This window comes from Leptosomus discolor, chromosome 26 (genome assembly GCF_034619465.1).
Source record: "Leptosomus discolor isolate bLepDis1 chromosome 26, bLepDis1.hap2, whole genome shotgun sequence".
NCBI lineage: Eukaryota > Metazoa > Chordata > Aves > Leptosomiformes > Leptosomidae > Leptosomus > Leptosomus discolor.
The window spans coordinates 236,038-254,782 of NC_141416.1; the positions used below are offsets into that span (position 1 = coordinate 236,038).

Consider the following 18,745-nt stretch of genomic DNA (forward strand, 5'->3'; position numbering starts at 1 on the left):
ATATAACCCCCCTGGGTCAATGAACTGCCATCCCTTGGGCTATGATCCCGCCTGGGATGATGCCCCGCCATCCCTGGGGTGATGTAACCCCCCTGGGACGATGATCCGCCATCCCTTGGGTGATGCTCCCCCCGGGGTGATGCTCCCCCATCCCCAGAGCCGCTTGTATGCCACTCAAGGCTCGCTGCTGGCTGGGCACGTCCCTGACCTCGGCCTGGGCGGGCTGGCGGGAGCAGGCTGGGACGCCAGCTCACCCCATCCCCGTGCCAGCGCCTTCAGCCATGAGCCAGCAAAACCAGCCGCTGTTCCTGCCCGCACCGGGCAGGCTGCCCGCGGGACAGCCTGTGGCCCCCCAGCCCCGAGAGCTGCCGGGTACCCCGAGCATCGTGGCGGGGATCCCATTGCCCCAGCAAATGTGGCTTTGCCCCTTCTCCCAAAGGGTGCTGGGCTTCAGGGGGGGCTGCGAGGAGCCGCGGAGGGCTCAATCACCCGTTGTGTGGCCGGGCGTGGGGACGAGCCGCATGAATCAGCCTCCAGGCAGAGAATGGGCTCCTTTATGCCAGGCAAAGAGCTGAGTCACCCCGGGCAAGGGGACGAGGGGACCCGGGTGGCCACGGCAGCCCTGGGGACCAAGAGCCTTGCACCCACGGGTGCGCTCAGCATCGCTGCTTGGGTGCTTGGGCACGGGCTGCCCGCCCGGCTGGCCCCGCCACTCGCCCACGCGCCGGATTTAGCCCGGCCGTCCCCGTGCCAGCGCCCGGGGATGCTCGGAGCCAGGCACCGATAAGGACCCGACATTTATCTGCCTTCCTCCATGCGAAGCCCCCGGCCCCCTCCCCTGCCCGAAGGCGATGGTTTCCTTTTAAGGTTAAACTCCAACGGATCCAAACACCGTAATAAAAAAAAATAACCCCTCCGATTAGTTTAATCAGGCGCCGAGCCTGCGTTCAATCAGCCCTTGGCCCGAGCGCACCCCTCCAGCGAGGCCTGGGCAGCATCAGCCCCTTGGCGGGCAACAGCAGCTCCAGTAACCCCCGCCCCGAGACCCCCAGTGTCCCCCCAAGTGGTCCCCTGAAAGCAGGGCTGCCCGGATGCCAGGGTCCCCGGGCGAGGAGGAGCGGTGGTGGGATGTTGCGGAGGAGACGGCGGCGGGCGAGGAGCTTCTTCACAGGGCAGGGGGTGACATTCCTCCCGAAATTAATCCACATTCCAGCCGGTGCTGACAAAGCAACGAGGGGGGACAGATGGCGGGGGGAGGGGGAGCCCCTTCCTCACGCCGAGGAGAAGGAGGAGGAGGAGGATGGGACGAGGCTGCCGAGGGCTGGAGGTCACCCGGTGGGGTGGGGAGGGGCTGCTGGATGCTTTGCAAAGCCCAGGGGCTGCAGCCTGGAGAGCAAAACCCGGGCGATGCTCGTCTTCAGGCTGTGAGAAATGCCCGAGCGAGCGTGAATCGACGGGACCGAGCGGGTCCCCAACAGGACCGAGTGTGCCCCTGATGGGGTCAGGCATGTCCCCAACAGGACCAAACATGTCCCCAGTGCGGCTGAGCGCTCCCCGATGGGACCAAGCACGCCCTGACAGAACCGAGTGTGACCCAGATGGGACCATGTGTGCCCCAATGGGACTGAGCGTGCCCCCAGTGGGACCGAGTGTGCCCCTGATGGGACTAAGCACGCTGGGTCCCCCCATGCCCAACCCCCACCGGGCACACACCCCCCCTCCCCCAGACCAAAAGCCAACGGGCCCCGCGGGCAGCACACACCACCCCCCTGCTCCACTCCCCCCAGCCGAGCACCCGCAGGCCGGTTTTGGGGACCGCGCTGCTTTCGAGGACCAGGAGGAGAAGCGGAGGTGCCAACCCCATGCCCCAAACCTGCTCACACGCACCGTGCTGGTGCACACGCGCGTGCAAAAGGACCGGGGGGGGGGGGGGGGTGGTGCCGGGGGCCACGGCCGTGGGGGGAGCTGCGTAGGGCGGCCGGGCTGGTGCTTTAAGAGCCCCCCGAGCCCCCCACCGCCTGGCCCCCCGCCAGCCGGGGAAGGGTTTTGTTTCCTTTCAGGCTGGGCGAGGGGGATTTCAATGGAGCCCACACAAAAACTCCCTGTGGGGTGAGCCAGCGCCGGCCGGGGAGGGGGGGGACGAGGCGGGATGACCTCAGCGATGACTTCATTCCACTCGCAGCTCCCAAAAATCATGGGAACCTTATAAGGAAAGGACTAAAAATACAGCCGGAGGGGCACGGGCACCCCCCGCTCCCCCTCCCCAAAATAAACCCTTGGGGATATTAAACGCGGGCGAGCAGGAGCCACGTTGGGGCCACCGGTGCTCCAGGGCTGTCCCCAAGGGGGGTGCGTGGTGGGGACCACCAATGGGAACCCAAAATCAGAAGAGGAGGGCTGGTGCCCCCCACGCAAGACCAGGGCAGGGATGTGGGCAGTGGGTGGCTCCCCCTGCCAGCACCATCCCGTCCCACGACACCCCCCGGGGACACGCTGCGGGGGGTGGCTCGGCCACCCGCCCTTCACCCAGCTCAGCCGCCCCCCAGGAATAGCTCCCGCCAGCTATAATAAGCTCTGCCCCGGTTTCGGGGGCTTGCCCAGCTGCTGGGTCGTGACCCGCCCCCCCCCCCGGCAGGCCGCGACAGCTGCTGCCAAATTCGGGGGGGGCTGCGGATGCCTGCGGCCGAGCCCCGCGGCGGGAGCCCCGCCGGGAATGCGCAACTGGGGCCGTCCGTCAGCGCCGGGGAGGATGGTGGGGTCCTTGGGGCGATGCTCCCCCATCCCCGGGGCAATGACACCACCCTGGGGTGATATACCCCCCCCCCCCAAGGCAATGACACCCCCCTGGAGCAATGCGCATTCCTGGGGCAACACCCTCCACACCAGGTCCCACACTCCCAACCTCCCGCTGAGCTGCCCCCCATCCCCACGCCGTTCCCACCCCAAAAATGGCTCCTTTGCACCAAACCGGTTGGGGGAAGACAAGAGAAACTCAGCACCCGCCCACCCACCCACCCAGCAGCACCCCAAGAGCCCCTTCCTCCCTCCTCCCCGGCCCCAGCCCCACCACGGGCAGCCCCGGCGCTGGTAAAGGTGGTGCAGGATGCGGCCTGCAGCCCACAGTCGGCCGCCCACCATTAAGCTGGGGCGCGGGGCAGGAGGGGGGACAGGAGAATGGCCCCAGACACGCGTGCCAGCACCGTGCCTCAGTTTCCCTTCTCGTCCCTCCAGCCTGCCCTAGGCCGGCCAGGAGTGGAAAGAGGCTGAGCCAAGGACGGGGAGAGGGGAAGGGCACCCCACCCCATGCAGGGCACCCAACTGCACCCACCCCACGCGACCCACGGGGTAACCAGGCCGGGGTGCAGCGGGCGCAGGAGGTGACTCACCCCCGGCCATGGCGGCCGGAGGAAACGGTGACAAAGCAGCTCCTTCCTCACGGCGCAGCCGGTCCCCGGCACGCAGGTGGCACTGGGACAAACAGGGCTGTCCCCACACCCTGGAGTTGTTGGGGGTCGCAACTGATTCCCCGGGGGCCAAACCTGCCGCGGCCAAACAGGGCTCTGAGACCCCCTCCGCCCCCCCCCCCCCCCCCCCCCCCCCCCCAGCTGTGGGGATCCAGCCTTGGTGCCCACTGGAGGTTTGGGGCACCCAGGCAAGGGGCACACGCCGTCGGGGACAGGATGTGACCGTGGCCAGCGCTGAGTCACCGACAGCAGCTGATGCTGGATCCGGTCGCGGGAAGTGACAGGAAGGTCCCTGGGTTCCTGGCCGGTGGCCCTCTGCCCAGTTTGGGGATGCTATTCCCAGTTTGGGGACCGTATGTCCAGTTTGGGCATCCCCTGCCTGGTTTGGGGACACCATTTCCCAGTTTGCAGACACCATTCCCAGTTTGGGATCCATATGTCCAATTTGGCGACCTCATTCCCGTTTTGGGGATGCCATTCCCAGTTTAGGGACTGTATGTCCAGTTCGGGGACCTCGTTCCCAGTTTGGGGACCACATGTCCAGTTTGGGAACCCCCTGCCCAGTTTGGGGATGTGATTCCCAGTTTGGGAACCATATGCTTAGTTTGCAGACCTCATTCCCAGTTTGGGGATGCCACTGCCAGTTTGGGGACCATATGCCCAATTTGGGGACCTCATTCCCAGTTTGGGGACGCCATTCCCAGCTTGGGGACTCCACGTTGGCCTCCACTCCCAGCCCCTCGCCGTCAATCAACCGATGGCGGCAGCTTCTGGCAGGAATTTGAACCAAAATCCCACCCCGGGCAGGTGGGACGGGGGACATTGAAACCCCAGCGGGGTGACAACTGCCCAGCAGGGTTGGGTTTCGGGGTGGGGAGATTTATCACCTCCAGGTTTGTGGGAACCCCCCCCCCCCAATGCTGTCACCCCCCAGCACGGCGCTAGGGGGCCGGGGCAGACCCAGGGGAGCGGGGAGAGGGGCCCAGATGCTTGTCCAAACATGGCCACTGATTTCGGAGGCCGACACCGGAGCTGGCTTGAAGGACAGCGGCTGGGTGGCCATCAAGGCGGGGGGGTGGTGTCACCCTGCGCATCCCAAACCCCACCACGACCCCGCAGCACCACCCCAGCGCCTTCCTCCTCCTCCTCTTCCCAAGGGTTTATTCCTTTCTGATCACGACCCCCTCAGGGACCCTCAGCTCGACCCCAGCCCAGGAGCACAAGGCCACCAAGAGGGTCCACCGCTGCTGGCAAGGGCTGGTGCCCCGGGGACAGCACGGAGGGAGCCTGAGGGAGGGGGGTGGCTGGCCCTGTGTTTGGGGGGCCCATGGAAATGCCTTTTCCCCGAGGCAGCCCTGGTGATGGTGGGAGTGGGAAGGCCCTGGATCGTGTGTGTCCCCTCTTCACCCGCTCCTGCTGCAGGTGGACGAGGGCAGCCAGAGGGTCCTGCTCCCCCCATGACAGCCCCCCCAGTTCCCCTCTGCTCCCCGGCCAACCCCCCTCCCCGGGAGGGGGGGGTTGTGGGGGAGTGATGACCATGCCCCACCCAACCAGCCAAGACCAGGAGGGCAGCACCCCACAGCATGGTGGTCCCTGGTAAACACGGGGACATGGGACCCTCCCCACTCTCCCTCCCTGCTCTTGGCACCCCCCCTCCCAAAAAAAAAAGCCTGTTGGGGGGTGTAGTACAACCAGGCACCTCCCACGGCAAGGGATACCCCTAAAAGCCTTCACTCCTTGGGGGGGGGGGGGTCAGGAGGAAGGAGGGGGCAGAACTCGCCCCCCCATTCTGCCCCCGCCCCCCCCCCGGCCCCGCCGATCGCGCCCGCGGGAGCGGGACCGGTGCCGCCGCGCCCCACAGCTCCCCCTGCCGGCCGGCCGCGGCGCTGCGCATGCCCCCCCCCCTCCTTTCCTCTGATTGGTCACCCGCTTCGAGCCAATGAGAAAAGAGGTGTCGGCCGGAGAGGCGGACCCCGCAGATACCATAACCAATCGGAAGCCTCCGAAGCGCTCCTCCTCCCGACCCGGCCCGGAAGAGCCGTTAACCAATAAAAATCGGGGAGAGGGGAAGGGGGCGTGGCGATGGGCGGGAGTCTGAGGGGAGCGAGGCCAATGGGCGCGGCGCGAGGGGCGGAGGGGGCGGGCCCCGCGGCGCCGTTCCCAGCCAATGGGAAGCGCGGGGGGCGTGACCCCGGCTTCCAGAGAGTTCGGAGACGGGGAGCGGAGCGGCGGCGGCGGCGGTGAGTGGGGGCGGCCCCGGCCCCGCTTCCCCCCCTCCCGGGGTCCCCCCATGTCCCTTCCCGGGCCTGACACCCCCCTCCCCGCCCGCACCGCGGCGGCAGGGACCGGCCCGGTCCTGGGGGGACCGCAGGGAGCGGCGGTCGGGCCTGGTTCCGGGGCGCCGGGGCCTGTCATCAGAGCCGGGGGGGGGCCGGTGCCCGCCGTTGGGCGGCTCTTAGGGGGTGCCCGGTGCTTTGAGGTGCCCCCGCGCCCCGCCATGACACCCACGGGGAGCGGCTTTGGGGTTGTCCCCGCTCTCCGCGCTGGGGGTGCCCGGTGGGGGGTGCTGGCTGTCCCCACGCCCGGCCCGCGCTGTCACGACCTCCGGGATGTCACCTCACCCCCGGACACCCCGACAGCCACCGCCCCCGGCCCAGCATCCCCCGGAGGTGACCAGACGGGAAGCGACGCCAGCCCTGATGTCCCCGGGTTGGATCCGGGGAGGCGGCCCCGGGGGGCTGCCGGTCCCGGGGGCGGGCGGGGGGCGATCCGGTGGCGTTTCTCAGGGGCAGCCGCTTATTTACCTCCTGCCAGGGGAGCCCGGAACGGGCCGGGAGCGGGAGGACGGGCCCTTCTGCGTGTCCCCTCTGTGTTGCAAGATAAACACGTCCACGCCCCGCGTGGGGTTTATCGGTTCCCGGCACGTTGCCCGGTGCGGGGGGGAGAGTGGTCGGGCCGTGGGGCAGGGGAGCCTCCGCCGCCCCACGGGATGCTGCTGCTGTGGGGAAACTGAGGCAGGGCTGTGCGAGCCGGGTGCAGGGAGGAAAACAGGGAGAAAAGCCCTTGGTGGGTCCCATGGGTGGGGAGTCCCGGGGCTGGGGAAGGGTGTCAGGGGATGGGGAAGGGTCCCCGGCCGGGGCTTACGGCTCTTTTCTCTCGCAGCACCTCAAGGAAGATGGTGAAGGAGACGGGATACTACGACCTCCTGGGTGTGCGGCCGGGAGCCAGCCTGGACGAGATCAAGCGGGCGTACCGGCGCCTGGCGCTGCGCTACCACCCCGACAAGAACCCCAGCGAGGGCGAACGGGTAGGTGCGGCCTCCCCTGACCCTCTGCCCCCCCCCCTCAACTCGCTTCCCCCTCGTCTCACCCGGTCTTTTCCTCCCCTCCCCAGTTCAAGCAGATCTCCCAGGCCTACGAGGTGCTGTCAGACGCCCACAAACGGGCTCTCTACGACCGTGGCGGGGAGCGGGCCATGAAGGAGGGCGGCCTGGGGAGCCGAGGAGGGAGCAGTGGATTTGGCTCCCCCATGGACATCTTCGACCTCTTCTTCGGTGGGGGAGTGCGGATGCGGGGCCGAGCAGACAGACGAGGTACGGGGGACGAGGAGCCCCCCAGGAGCCCGGGTGCTGGCTCGAGGGGCACCAGGGTCCGGTTGGTGGCCTGCAGGCCGCCTCCCTCCCCGCTGTGCACAGCCCGACACGGTTCCTCATCACCCTCATTACTTTCTCCATCTGCCCCTCTTCAAAGGGCCCTTCCCTGTCCCTGTCCCAGCTTTCCCCCGCCATCCCCAGGGCTGGGGCTGAGTCAGCCCAGCGCTGCCCTCGGCTCCCCGTGAGCCCCCGGGGGGAGGCTGCAGCGAGACGCAGGGCGTGCAGGGGCTGCTGGGGTGACTGTGCGGATGCTTTCGGCCTGGGTCACGGACAGAGGGTGACTCGCCCCGGCGTTTCTTGCTGAAGTGGCACGATTTAATAGCAGGGCAATTAGGAGGCCGAGGGCAGCGTCTCTGCGACTCCAGGTCGAGCCTCTCCGGCCGGGCTGAGCCGACGAGCAGCTGGAGGGTGGCCGGGTGGCGGAGGGCCCTGGGGTGGGAGCCGTGCCCAACCCCTGCTGGCGACCCGGAGCTGCCCTGGGGGCGGCTGGCAGGATCTGGGCTTGGGGACGCGAGGAGATTCCCTGCTGGAGGCTCTCCCTCGCGCCGAGCCCGGCTTGAAGCTGTCGCTGTTCCTGCTGCCGTCCCCGGGGATGGAGCTGGACCGGCTCCGGAGGGCGGCTGTCGGGCGCCGCTCCCCGGGGAGGACCAGTGACGCCCAGGGTGGTCGTGGTTTGGGGGGTGGCGCGTGGCAGGGAGCTGACCCGGGCTCTCCTCTCGCTCCGCCCAGGGAAGACGGTGGTGCACCAGCTCTCGGTGTCGCTGGAGGACCTCTACAACGGCACCACGCGCAAGCTGTCCCTGCAGAAGAACATCATTTGCCGCAAATGCGGAGGTGAGCACCGGAGGAGCCGGGTTGCGGGGCGCCCCGGGGGCCCCTCCCCAGCCCCACAGCCTGGCCACTGACCTCTCTGCCTCCCCTCAGGCTGTGGGGTGCGGGAGGGCGCCCAGAGGAGGTGCCCCAAGTGCCACGGCTCGGGCATGGAGGTTCGTATCCACCAGCTGGGCCCCAGCATGATCCAGCAGATCCAGACGGTGTGTTCCCAGTGCCAGGGCCAGGGCGAGTGGATCCGGCCGCGGGACTGCTGCCTCACCTGCAACGGCCGCAAGGTCGTGCGGGAGAAGAAGATCCTCAGCGTCCACCTGGACAAAGGTGGGCCGGGGCCGCGGGGGGAGTGGGGTCACCCCCGAAACGCCCCGTGAGCTCACCCCGCGCACCCTGCAGGCATGAAGGACGGGCAGAAGATCACTTTCCACGAGGAAGGGGACCAGGTTCCCGGCCTGGAGCCCGGGGACATCATCATCGTCCTGGATCAGAAGGAGCACCCCGTCTTCCGACGCAGCGGTGACGACCTCATCGTCAAGAGGGAGATCAGCCTGGCAGATGCCCTGTGCGGCTGCCGACAAGTCATCCGCACCCTGGACAACAGGACCCTGCTCGTCTCCTCCCAGCCAGGTGGGGTGGGAGGGGGTGGGATGCTCTGTGATACCCCCTGCAAGGAGCCGGGGGGGGGGGGGAGGGGGGGGCGGGGGGGGGGGGCGTGCCAGGAGCAGCCAGACGCAGCAAGGTGACGCTCATCTCCGTCTCAAGGTGACGTTATCCGACCCGGTGACCTGAAGTGTGTCCCCAACGAGGGGATGCCCGTCTACAGGAGCCCCTTCCAGAAGGGAAAACTCATCGTGCAGTTCCAGGTGAGGAGCTGAGGCCGGGCAGAAACTGGGGTCCCCCATCCCCAGCGTCCCCGCGTGTCCATCCTGCACCTCCCTCTCCCCTCTCCGGTTGCAGGTGAAGTTCCCGGAGCCCGGCTGGCTCCCGACCGACCGCCTGCGCCAGCTCCAGGCCTTCTTCCCAGCCCAGGAGGAGGTGATGGCCACCGAGGACACGGAAGAGGTAGAGCTCAGCGACTACACATCCCACGGCGGGTCGGGCCGGCGGCCCTGCCCCGGCGAAGCTTACCACGAAGACGACTTTGAGGATGGCGTGCGCCAACACGTCCAGTGCCAGACCTCGTAGCCGGCGGGGGGGCGGGGGGGGCGAGAGGCAGAGCCCCCCGCAGGCGGCAGCCGGGCTCGTCCCACGGGGTCGGTGGGTCAGGGCTGGGGCCGCTCGGCGGGGACGGGGGCTCGGCGGGCTGTCACGTTCAGGGATGTACATAGGTCGCCTTTCCGACAGCACTTACCCTCCCTCATCCCCCCCGGGAGCCAGGCACGGGGGCTGTCCCAGTTTGGGGGGTCCACCCCACCCCCTCTTGCCAGGGGATGGGGCCCCCCCTGCCCTCGCGAGGAAGCCGGATCCTCCGTGGAGGAGCTGCTGCCGCTCTACTGGCCGTGGGCTCAGTGGCCGGACCCAGCCGTTGGTAGCCCGGCGGGCACGGGGACAGCTCAGCCCTGGACTGAGATTGTGCGGAGCAGAGCCCGGGGCGGGGGTCTTGCCCTCTGCCTCAGTTTCCCCATCCCCACGGTCCGGCGTGGCAAAGCCTCCGCAGGAGGCAGTTTGGGGACAATAGGAACTGCCCGGCTCAGCCACCGCCCCCCGCCAGGGTCTCTGCCGCTGCCCCACGGCACCATCCGGCCCTGCGCCCTGGGATGCCGCTGCCTGGGCCCCCCCAGGACCTTTGCTTTGCCCGTTTCTTTCCTTGCTGGAGCCTGGGTCAGGCCTGGGGAGCAGAAGGGGTTTCTCTTTTCTCTTTGCACAGAACAGAAGGGGGTTGGGGGGAGGAACCCGTCCCTTTAATTTATTTTTGGAAGAATTTTAATTTTTTTTTCCTTTTTTTTTTCTTTTTTGCGGGGTGGGGAACACTTTGTACATGGCATTAAAAGCAAATCCCGGGTGTCGGAGCGGCTGCGTGTTCCCGCAGCGGGGCCGTGCTCCCTGCGGAGAGGCCGGCGGGGCGCGGGCGGTGGCTCCTGCTCCCCGCTTTGATCGCCCGGGTGTGCCCCAGTTTCCCCAGCTTGACACAACAGGGAGGGGACCCGCGGGGCCGGGAACCAGCTCCTGCCCTCCTCGCCTGGGGGGCATTTTTACACACACCCGCCCCCCTTCACCTCCTGCTGCAGGTGAGCTGGAGCCGTGGCTGCACCCCCACACCCCCCAACTTGCCAGCCCTACCCCCCCCACACACACCCTGTTTCACCAGCCCTAGGGTTCCTCATCCCAAGCCCCCCCAAACCTTACACCTTCTGTGCCACCTCTGCATCCCCAGAGCCCTTCACCCTGCCCCCTTCATCATCCCCAGAGCCCCATCTCCCACCCCCTTCACCCCCTTATGACCCTCCCTGGACCCTTCCCATCATCTCGACGTCCCTGGAGCCCCTCAAGATGGAGGCAGCCCCCCCTCCCCCCCCCAAACAGCCTCAAACCCCCCAAACAACCGCAACCCCTCCACTCTCCATGGGAGGGTACATGGAGGGGGGGTTGGGGGGCTCCAGGTTGCGCTATGGGGCAGAGACAGGCTATTGAGCAGGAGTGGGGGCTCCCCCTGAAAAAAAAAGCACTGAGGGTCAAGCTGCACCCCATAAACCACCCCACACCGGCTGCCTGCTGAGGCACCCACCCACACACCATTTGGGGGGGGTGGGGTTTGAAACCCTGCAACCCCTCGCCCATGGGGACCCCCCAGCCTGGGGGTGCTGGTGCGAGGGGGGGGCGCTGCAACTGGACCCCCCACCCCATCTATGCTGGGGCCCAGGAAAGCGTCGGGCGCCAGATGTGGCTGGAGGGGGGGAGAAGAGGAGGAGGAGGAGGAGGCAGCCGAGAACAATGCTGGCTGGCCGCCAGCCACGGGGGAGCAGAGCAGGGGGCTCCCTCCTCGGCCCCCCACCCCACTGCCCCCAGCCCGGAGGGCAGCAGGGTGCTGGGCCAGGGGAGCGAGCCAGCCCCGGGGTGAAGGGAGGGGGTGAACCCCAACAGGAGGCAACTGTCACCCCCCCACACCCCAAGGGCCGGCTGTCCTCTCCCAGAGCTGACGGCACTTTCGGGGAGCCACCCTGCTCCCCTGCTCACGGCATCGGCGTCCCCGGCTGTGCCGAGCCACGGGGACACCCGTGGGGATGGGCGCGTCACCCCACGTCCGACAGGGACACCCCCAAGAGGAGGGTCCTGCCACACTGGCTGCAAGGCGTCCCCGGAGAGGGGCACCCTGCTGGTGGGACCCCCCGTCCCGAGCCTGGCTCTGCCCACGCCAACCGGCCCTGGCAGGGCTGTGCCATCACCATGTGCCGGAGCCTGCCCGGGCACGCGGCCCCTGCACGACGCCCCGGCACCGCACCCGCTCCGAGCCCCTCACCGCGGCGTCACCGGGGCCACGCAGCCACAGACCCACCCAGAAACCCCCTTTCCAGCGAGCGGGGTGGGGGGCTGAGGGGTGAAGACAACCACACCCCCCCCCCCCCCCCCCCAAACCTGGCACCTCCCTGGCTACCCACTTGTTGGCCAGGCCCCATAGCGAGCGGGGGGGGGGGGGGGGGGCTTCGCTGGGAAGTCTAGTAGCCAGCGCGGACCCTCCCAGTGCCCCCCCCCGGACCATCCGGGGTGGGCAGCAACCCGGGGAGCAGCTGCCCCGGAGGAGGCTGGGGGAGATGGAGAGCGCCGGGAGGGGAAGGCGGCAGCCTGGCCCCCCCGTCTCCCCCATGCCCCCTCCGCCAGGACCCCCACCCTGCCCCAGCAGAGAGGGGATGTTCCCCCCAAACCTGCCCAACAAGTCCTGTGTGTCCCCCTGCCCCGTCCCAGGCAGGTATTCACCGTGGCGGCAACAAGAGCCAGCGCGTCCCCCACGTTGGGTGGGATGAAGCCCCCCACCCCCAGCTCCCTCCTGCACTGGGGGCACTGGGGCAGGGGTCCTGGCTCGGCCGAGCCTTCACTTCTAGAAAATGGATGGAAAATGCCGGGGCGAGGGGCCGGGCCCCCCCCCTCCAGGGTCGGGCATTCATGACCCACAGCACAAAGCAGCTCAGGGCGGGGGGCCGAGGGGCCCCGCTTTGTCTCCAGCAGATGAAAGGCGAGGGGCCAGCCCTGGCGCCCCCCTCCCCAGCCCGGGGGGGGGGGGGGGAATAGAGGGGGGGCAGCGGGGCCAGCCGGGGCCCACCGAGGTCACCAGGGAGGATTAGAGCCGGCTTAGAGGCGCCGGGGGCACCCGAAACCACCCACGCGGTCCCATGGGGAGGGGGGGGGGTCACAGCCCAGAGCATCCCTCAAGGTTTTGGGGTCATGGCAGCCCCCTCCATCCCGGGGTGTCCCCCCCACCACCGCCCCCACCCCCCCTAGCAGCAGCTGGAGGAGGAATTTGCTTTTGTTTCGGGAGCAGCCGCCATCCAACGCCCAGCGCCGGCAGCCAAGTCTCGGCGTGGGGTGACCGTGCACAGGCAAGGGGGGGGCGCATCCAACCCCTGCACCCAGCCCCTACCCACCCCTCTACCCTCCAGACCGCCCCCCCCAGCCCTGTGGGGCAGCACCCATGGAGCGGGGGGGGGGGGTCCTCAATGGGCCACAACGTGGCCGGACGCTGTGCTGGGATGGGAGGGGAGTGCATGGCCCCATAGACGCCCCCACCACCACCCCCATCCAGATGTGGGTATCAGGGTGTTCCCCCCCCGGTGCTCCCCCCGATCCAGGGGCTTGGAAAAGAGAGACAAATTGGAGCCGTCCCCAGGGCAGCCGGGGAGAAAGAGGATATTCGAGGGGAGCAACTGGTTTCCATTACCGGCTGCTCCCGCCCGGCCGTGGCTTTTGTGAGGTCTTGGGGGTTGGGGAAGAAAAACGGTCGGTTTGGCAAAAAGGGGAGGGGGCCGGATCCAGCACCCACTGCCTCGGCTGCCACCAGTGATGGCATCTGGTCCCGGTTACGGTCCGGAGATGGTGGGGAGAGCCCAGGACCGGTGATGGGGGCAATGGGCGTCTGCCAAGCGTCCACCTGGAGTTACCGGAGCTCTTCCTCCTCCGCCTCCTCCTCCCCCCCGGGGAAGGTGTAATTACACCCTTCCCGCTGCTGAACGCGCTCCCCGGCGAGGCAGCATCACACCCAGGCCGTGGGGGCCAATCCTGGCCCCCTCCCCCTGCATCCTCCCCTCTGAGTGCCACTCACCGCTGTTCCCTCACTGGACGGGGCAGGAGGGTACTGGGTCCTGGGGATCCAGGGGTGCTGTCTTTCTCCCCCCCCCATCACCCCAAAGGCAGCTGCAGGCACCCCAAGGCTCAGCCCCAGTGCTGGTAGGGGGAGCGGGTCCGTGCCCCCCCACCTGCCCCACGGTGGCTCTGAGGCTGTGCTGGTCCCAGCCCACCCATCCTCCCCCTGGGGTAATTAACACCACCTAACGTGGGGTAATTAACACCACCTAACATGGGGCAATTAGCAGGCAGCACCCTAACGAGCATCACCAGGAACCATCCAGGGAGCCATGTCCCAGGAAGCAGCACCCATGGGTGCCCCGGCTCCTCCAGCCGAGCCGAGAGAGGGTCTCACCCCCTTGCACCGCGGTCGACGTCAAGTCCAAAGTGCGAGCTGCACCCCAGCCCCACGCCGCCCTCCCTGCCCCACAGCTGCCCCACGGCTGCCCCTCACTTCCCACGCTGGGACGTGCCAACCCCGGCCACCGCCTTCGCCCCTGGCCCCTTGCGCAACGGCTGCGGTGCAGGATCGGTGCCTGCGCCAGCGGGGCCGGGAGGGGACAGGGACACGGGAGGGGACAGGGACACGGGGGCAGGAGCAGGGGGGGTTGTAGGACATTTATTGAAAAGAGGAGGGAGGTGGTGGGGACCATTCCGGGGGTTTTGGACCCTGGGAGGGGGTTGGACCTGGAGGTGCACGGCCGCGGTGCCACCGGGTTGGGGTGGTTTGGTGTTTCCTTGTGATACAATATTCACAAATAAATACTGGGGAGGGGGGAGAGCGAGTACAGCCCCGGGGGCAGGGTGAGGGCCAGGGGCTGCGTTAAAAAAAAAAAATTAAAAATAACAAAAATAAAATCCAACCGAACCGAAAAAACAGTTAAAACCAACCCAAAGGCCCAGGGAGGCGGCTGCGTTACCCCCCACCGCGAACCCGGCACCTCTCCAAAAACCGGGTGCTTTGTCTGCAGCGGAACGGGGCCAGAAAATGAGATTTTTCCTGCCCCTGGAGAGACTCGGTGCTGCGGGGGAGAGTGTGTGAAAAAGCCATGTTTTCCCCCCAAAAAAAGGGGTTGCTCTGCTGTACCCTCCCGTGGGAAGAGGAGACCCCCTCCCCGTGGCTGTGGGGCGGGCAGAGGGGACGCAGGGTGGGTGACGGGGTCTGGGGTGGGGGGACACACAGACACGGGGTGGGGGGAGCAGTGCTGGCTGGGGAGGGGACTGGGGTGGGGAAGGGACGGGGGCGCTGGTGGGGGTCAGCGGGGGGGACACGGGACACACACATCACTCCCGGATATAGACCCTGGTGCAGACGACGTCGTCGGCTGTCATCGTCTGCAAGGAGGAGAAGGGTCAGGGTCACGGCCACGGCCCCCACCCCACGGGAGTTTGCCAGCATGCACCGGGGCAGAGACGCCCCCACCCCTGGGTGCTCACCAGGATGAGCTCCCCGTCGTTGGTCATCTCCCTGGACCAGCCCGTCCTGGGCCCTTCGCCCTTCAGCAGCCGCTGCTCACACACCATCTTGTTCTCGCTCTCCCACTTGGCCAAGCTCTGCGGAGTGGGGACAGGGGGGCACTGCGGGAGGGGACGGACACGACACCCCGAGAAGCCCCCGCTCCTCCTCACCCAGCCAGGCAGGACCATCCATCACCGCCCGCCAAGAGATGGATGGGGCCATTTGTCCCCAGCGCGGGGCCAGTTGCCCGGGCTCATCTGTCACCTGGGGGGACGCGGGGAGGGGACGTGGCGGCCAGGAGGCGCAGGGGGAGAGGGGTCAAACCCACCGCCCGCAGGGGAGAGCGCGTGTGGCTGCGGGCGTGCCAACACGCGTGTGCGTGCAGGAGCGCTCGGGTGCGCGCACATGCAACCCCATGCGCGCACACGCGTGCGCACGTGTCCATATGCACGCGCACACAAGTGAGTGCCCCTGCCCTCACGCAAACCGTGTGTGCGTGCATGATGTGTGCAAGCACGTGTGCACACACATGCAGCTGCGAGGTGCACACGCACACAAGTGCTCCTGCCCTCATGCAAAACGCGTGTGCATGCATGACATGCGTGTGCATGCACACGTGTGCACACACATGCAGCTGCGAGGTGCACACGCACACAAGTGCTCCTGCCCTCACGCACACACGCCTGGGTGCTCCCGCCCTCATGCAAACTGCGCGTGTGCGTGCACAGACGCGCGCACACACGCACACACCAACGTGCACACACGCGCACAGGGTCAGGCTTGTGTGTCCCCCCCCCACCTTGCAGGGCCGCCCGTCCACCGTCTGCTCCTCGAACTCCTCCCCGATCCTGAAGCTGATCTCGGTGGTGCGGACGGTGGTCGAGGTCTTGATGTAGAAGCTCTCCCCGTCCTGCTTGATCTCCACCGCCGGCTTCGAGGCCGCCGCCACCGCGATCTTCCTCAGCATCATGTTGACGCCTGGGGAAGGGGACGACGGCGTCGAGCTCTGCCCGCCGCCCCCCTCCGCCCGCAGGAGCTGCCCCTTCCCCGGGGGGGGGTGACCCGCAGCCGGGGAGGTCAAGTGCCTGGATGGGCCCCCGTGGGGACGGGGCAGGGGTGACATGGCGGGGGACACACACACACACACGTGGCCCCGGCCCCCACACTTGGCGGTGACACGTCCCAGGGGGACCCCGAGCCCTGCAGCAGCCCGGGGGTGGGGGGAGGTCGGTGCCACATCTGGGCCACATCTGGCTCTCGTTACCTGGCGGGGAAGGGGGGGAAGCGGCTCCGGATGCGCCTGGGGGAAGGGACGAGGGTGACGGGGAGGGTGACGGGGCTCGGGCTCACCCAGCACGGGGTGACGGCGGGGACAAGGCCCCCGCTCCGAGCTCGGCCAGGGCGCAGCTCCGCGCCTGGTGACCTGTGTGACCCCCCTGAGGGGTCCCCACTGTGTGTGTGTGTCCCCCGCCTGCTCCCCGCTGAGGCTTTGTCCCCGTTCCCTGAAGTGGCCCATCCGTCATGTCCCCGAGCCCCCGGCTGTCACCGGGGACAGCCCATCTCGCCGGGGAACCGCTCTTTGGGGACATTGTTCCCGTTGTCACCCTCCGGCAACCCAGAGCTGCGGGTGGGCACCCGGCCAGTCCTCCCGGGTGGGGGACCGTGCCCCGGCCACCTGCCCTATGCCCCCCCCCCCGGTCCCGAAAGGGTCCCTGCAGAAGGGGGCTCCCCCCAGCACAGGGAGGGGACAGAAACACACACACACAGAGTCCCAGCCCCACGGTGGGGACACACGGGTGGGGTGCTGGGGGGGGATGCGGGTGCTGAGGGGGGGGGTGGGCTGGGAGCCGACCCCTCCTGCAGCAGGGACAGCCTTGTCCCCACGGGGTCCCCTCCACAGCCACGCCACGTCCCCATGGCCAGCACCCCCCCAGCCACCCCCAGGTCCCTTCCCTCCCTCCAAAGCCTGACTGGTGCCTGGGGGATGCCCCAAACCCCCAGTTGCAGCCCCCCCGCGATGATCGGGGAGGGCGGCAAGAAGAAACAGCCCCCAAAGGGAGCAAAACGGTGGGGGGCACAATGCAGCCAGACTGGGGGTCTTGAGCTGATCCCCCCCAGTCCCTCTGCCCAGGGGGTGCGGAGGTCTTGGCCTCCCCCAAAGCTGCTGAAAGGCCGGTGGGGGCTTGAGGGGGGGTGGTGAAGGGCAGGAGCCCCCCACTCACGCCGTGGGAAAGGACGAGGGGGTCGCTGCGGGCTGGCAGATTGATTTTCCTGCTGAGGTTTCTCCAAGCCAGTTTCACCGGTGGGGCTGGAGGGGTGGGGGGGGGAGAGGGGGGGAAGGGGGGGGGGGGGGGGAGTGAAACCCAAGAAAGTGATAATTACACTGAAATATTTGTTACGTAGCCCCTAACCTGGAAAATATTCTGCTCCGGCAGCTCCTCGGCAAGCGAGGAGAGGGTCAGGCGGAGGGGAGCAGTGAGGGGGGCTCCAGCCCTGCCCAAAGCCCCAGGGACATCCCCCCCCGCCTTGCGATGGGTCCTGGCCCCATGAGCCCCCCCGCCCCGGGACCCACAATGAGCCCTGCGGGGATGAAGCACCCCCGCAATGAGGTCCCAGGTGGGGTTTTGGGGACACCGGGTGTACCCAGGGGTGCCGGTGGGGCAGGGGAGCCCCGGGGGGGTGCCTTGAGGGTGGCAGGCACAGGGTGCGGGGGGACACACACACACACGGGACACGAAGCCCCTTGGTGCGAAAGGGACCGTGATGGTGGCAGAGTCCTGGGGAGGGGGCGGGGGGGTGGCAGTTTGGAGGTGCCTGTGCTTGGGGAAGCCCCCACGGGGGGGAAACTGAGGCACAGGGAAGGGGGGGCGCTGCCCAGCGCCCCTCCCCTCCCCGTGCCTCAGTTTCCCAATGGCGAAGCAACACCGAGGGCTTGTGAAAAGGGGGAGCGGGGGGGGATGTCCCTTCCAGCAGCCGGTGGCTCCGGGCCCTGCCATAGACCCCCCGCCAAGGCTGGAGAAGGGATTTGGGGGGGGGGTGAATGGGAGGGGTAGAACCCCCACACCCCCAACCTGGGCGAGGGGGGACCCCGGGACTCACACTCACCCAGCGCCTTCAGCAGCTCCTCGAAGTTTTCCGAACTTTTCATCTTCCAGTTCCCGGAGAAATTGGGCATCGCGGCTACCGGGAGCGGGGGGATGGGGGGGGGGCACCGGCTGGCGGAGGGGGGGAAAAACGGGGGGGAAAACCGAGGGGGAACCGAGCGGCACCGAGCGACGCGCCGCTCCCTCCGCACCGGCACCGGCCCCGGTCCCGCCGCTCTCCCGGCCCGGCCCGGCCGTTTTATCGCCGGGGCTGGTCCCACCCCCCTCCGCCCCCGGCCCCGGCCCCGCTGGCGGCGGCTCCGCGCTCACCTGCGGGGCTTCGCACCGGGGGGGGGGGGGGGGAAGCGGTGGCAGGAGACCCCCAACACGCCCCCTTTCCCCCGGATCCGCCGCGGGGGGTGCGGGGTGGAGGGACCCCCAGCTGCCTGCACCCCCTCGAACTACTCGCCCCCGCCCCCTCCCCGAGCTGCCTGCACCCCTCTAGTCTACCCGCCTCCCCAAACTGCCTGCATCCCCCCCCCTCAGCGCCCCCTCAAAGCTTCCTGCACCCCCTCAACTCGCCTGCACGCCCCTGAACCACCTACACCCCCTCCAATCTCTTTACACCCCCCTAATTTGTCTGCACCCCCCCGAGCTGCCCACATCCCCCCCCCCCCCGGTGCCTGGACCCCCCTAATCTGTCGGCACCCCCCCCAATCACCTACACCCCCCTAAAGTGCCTGCACACCCCCTGAACTGCCCACATCCCACCCCTTGAGCTGCCCGCACCCCTGGAGCTGCCTGCACCCCCCCCAATCTGCCTGCACCCCTCAATCCGCTGCACCCCCTTGAACTGCCCACATAGACCCCCTTGGAGCTGCCCGCACCCCCCAAATCTGCCCGGGTACCCATGGGCAGGGGGCGAGCTCACACCCATGCCTGCACACGTGTGTGCACCCACAGGCCGTCCAGCCGGGCGGCCACA

At 68.4% G+C, this 18,745-nt stretch overlaps 2 protein-coding genes across 2 annotated transcripts; one reads left to right on the forward strand and one right to left on the reverse strand.

Annotated features, from left to right (window-relative positions):
• The first annotated feature begins 5,680 nt into the window (after positions 1 to 5,680).
• Positions 5,681 to 9,129, forward strand: LOC147413518 (dnaJ homolog subfamily A member 1-like). The gene is made up of 8 exons (XM_086478216.1): positions 5,681 to 5,704; positions 6,627 to 6,771; positions 6,858 to 7,056; positions 7,846 to 7,950; positions 8,041 to 8,268; positions 8,341 to 8,571; positions 8,707 to 8,807; positions 8,902 to 9,129. The coding sequence occupies exons 2-8, from the start codon at positions 6,640 to 6,642 to the stop codon at positions 9,127 to 9,129; spliced, it is 1,224 nt and encodes a 407-aa protein (XP_086334342.1). The 5' UTR covers positions 5,681 to 5,704; positions 6,627 to 6,639.
• Positions 9,130 to 14,502: 5,373 nt separating this feature from the next.
• CRABP2 (cellular retinoic acid binding protein 2) lies at positions 14,503 to 17,852 on the reverse strand. The gene is made up of 4 exons (XM_086478468.1): positions 17,783 to 17,852; positions 15,477 to 15,655; positions 14,656 to 14,772; positions 14,503 to 14,553 (listed from the first exon to the last, which is right to left on the reverse strand). Exons 1-4 carry the CDS (start codon positions 17,850 to 17,852, stop codon positions 14,503 to 14,505), a joined length of 417 nt encoding a protein of 138 aa, XP_086334594.1.
• Between the last annotated feature and the right edge of the window lie 893 nt (positions 17,853 to 18,745).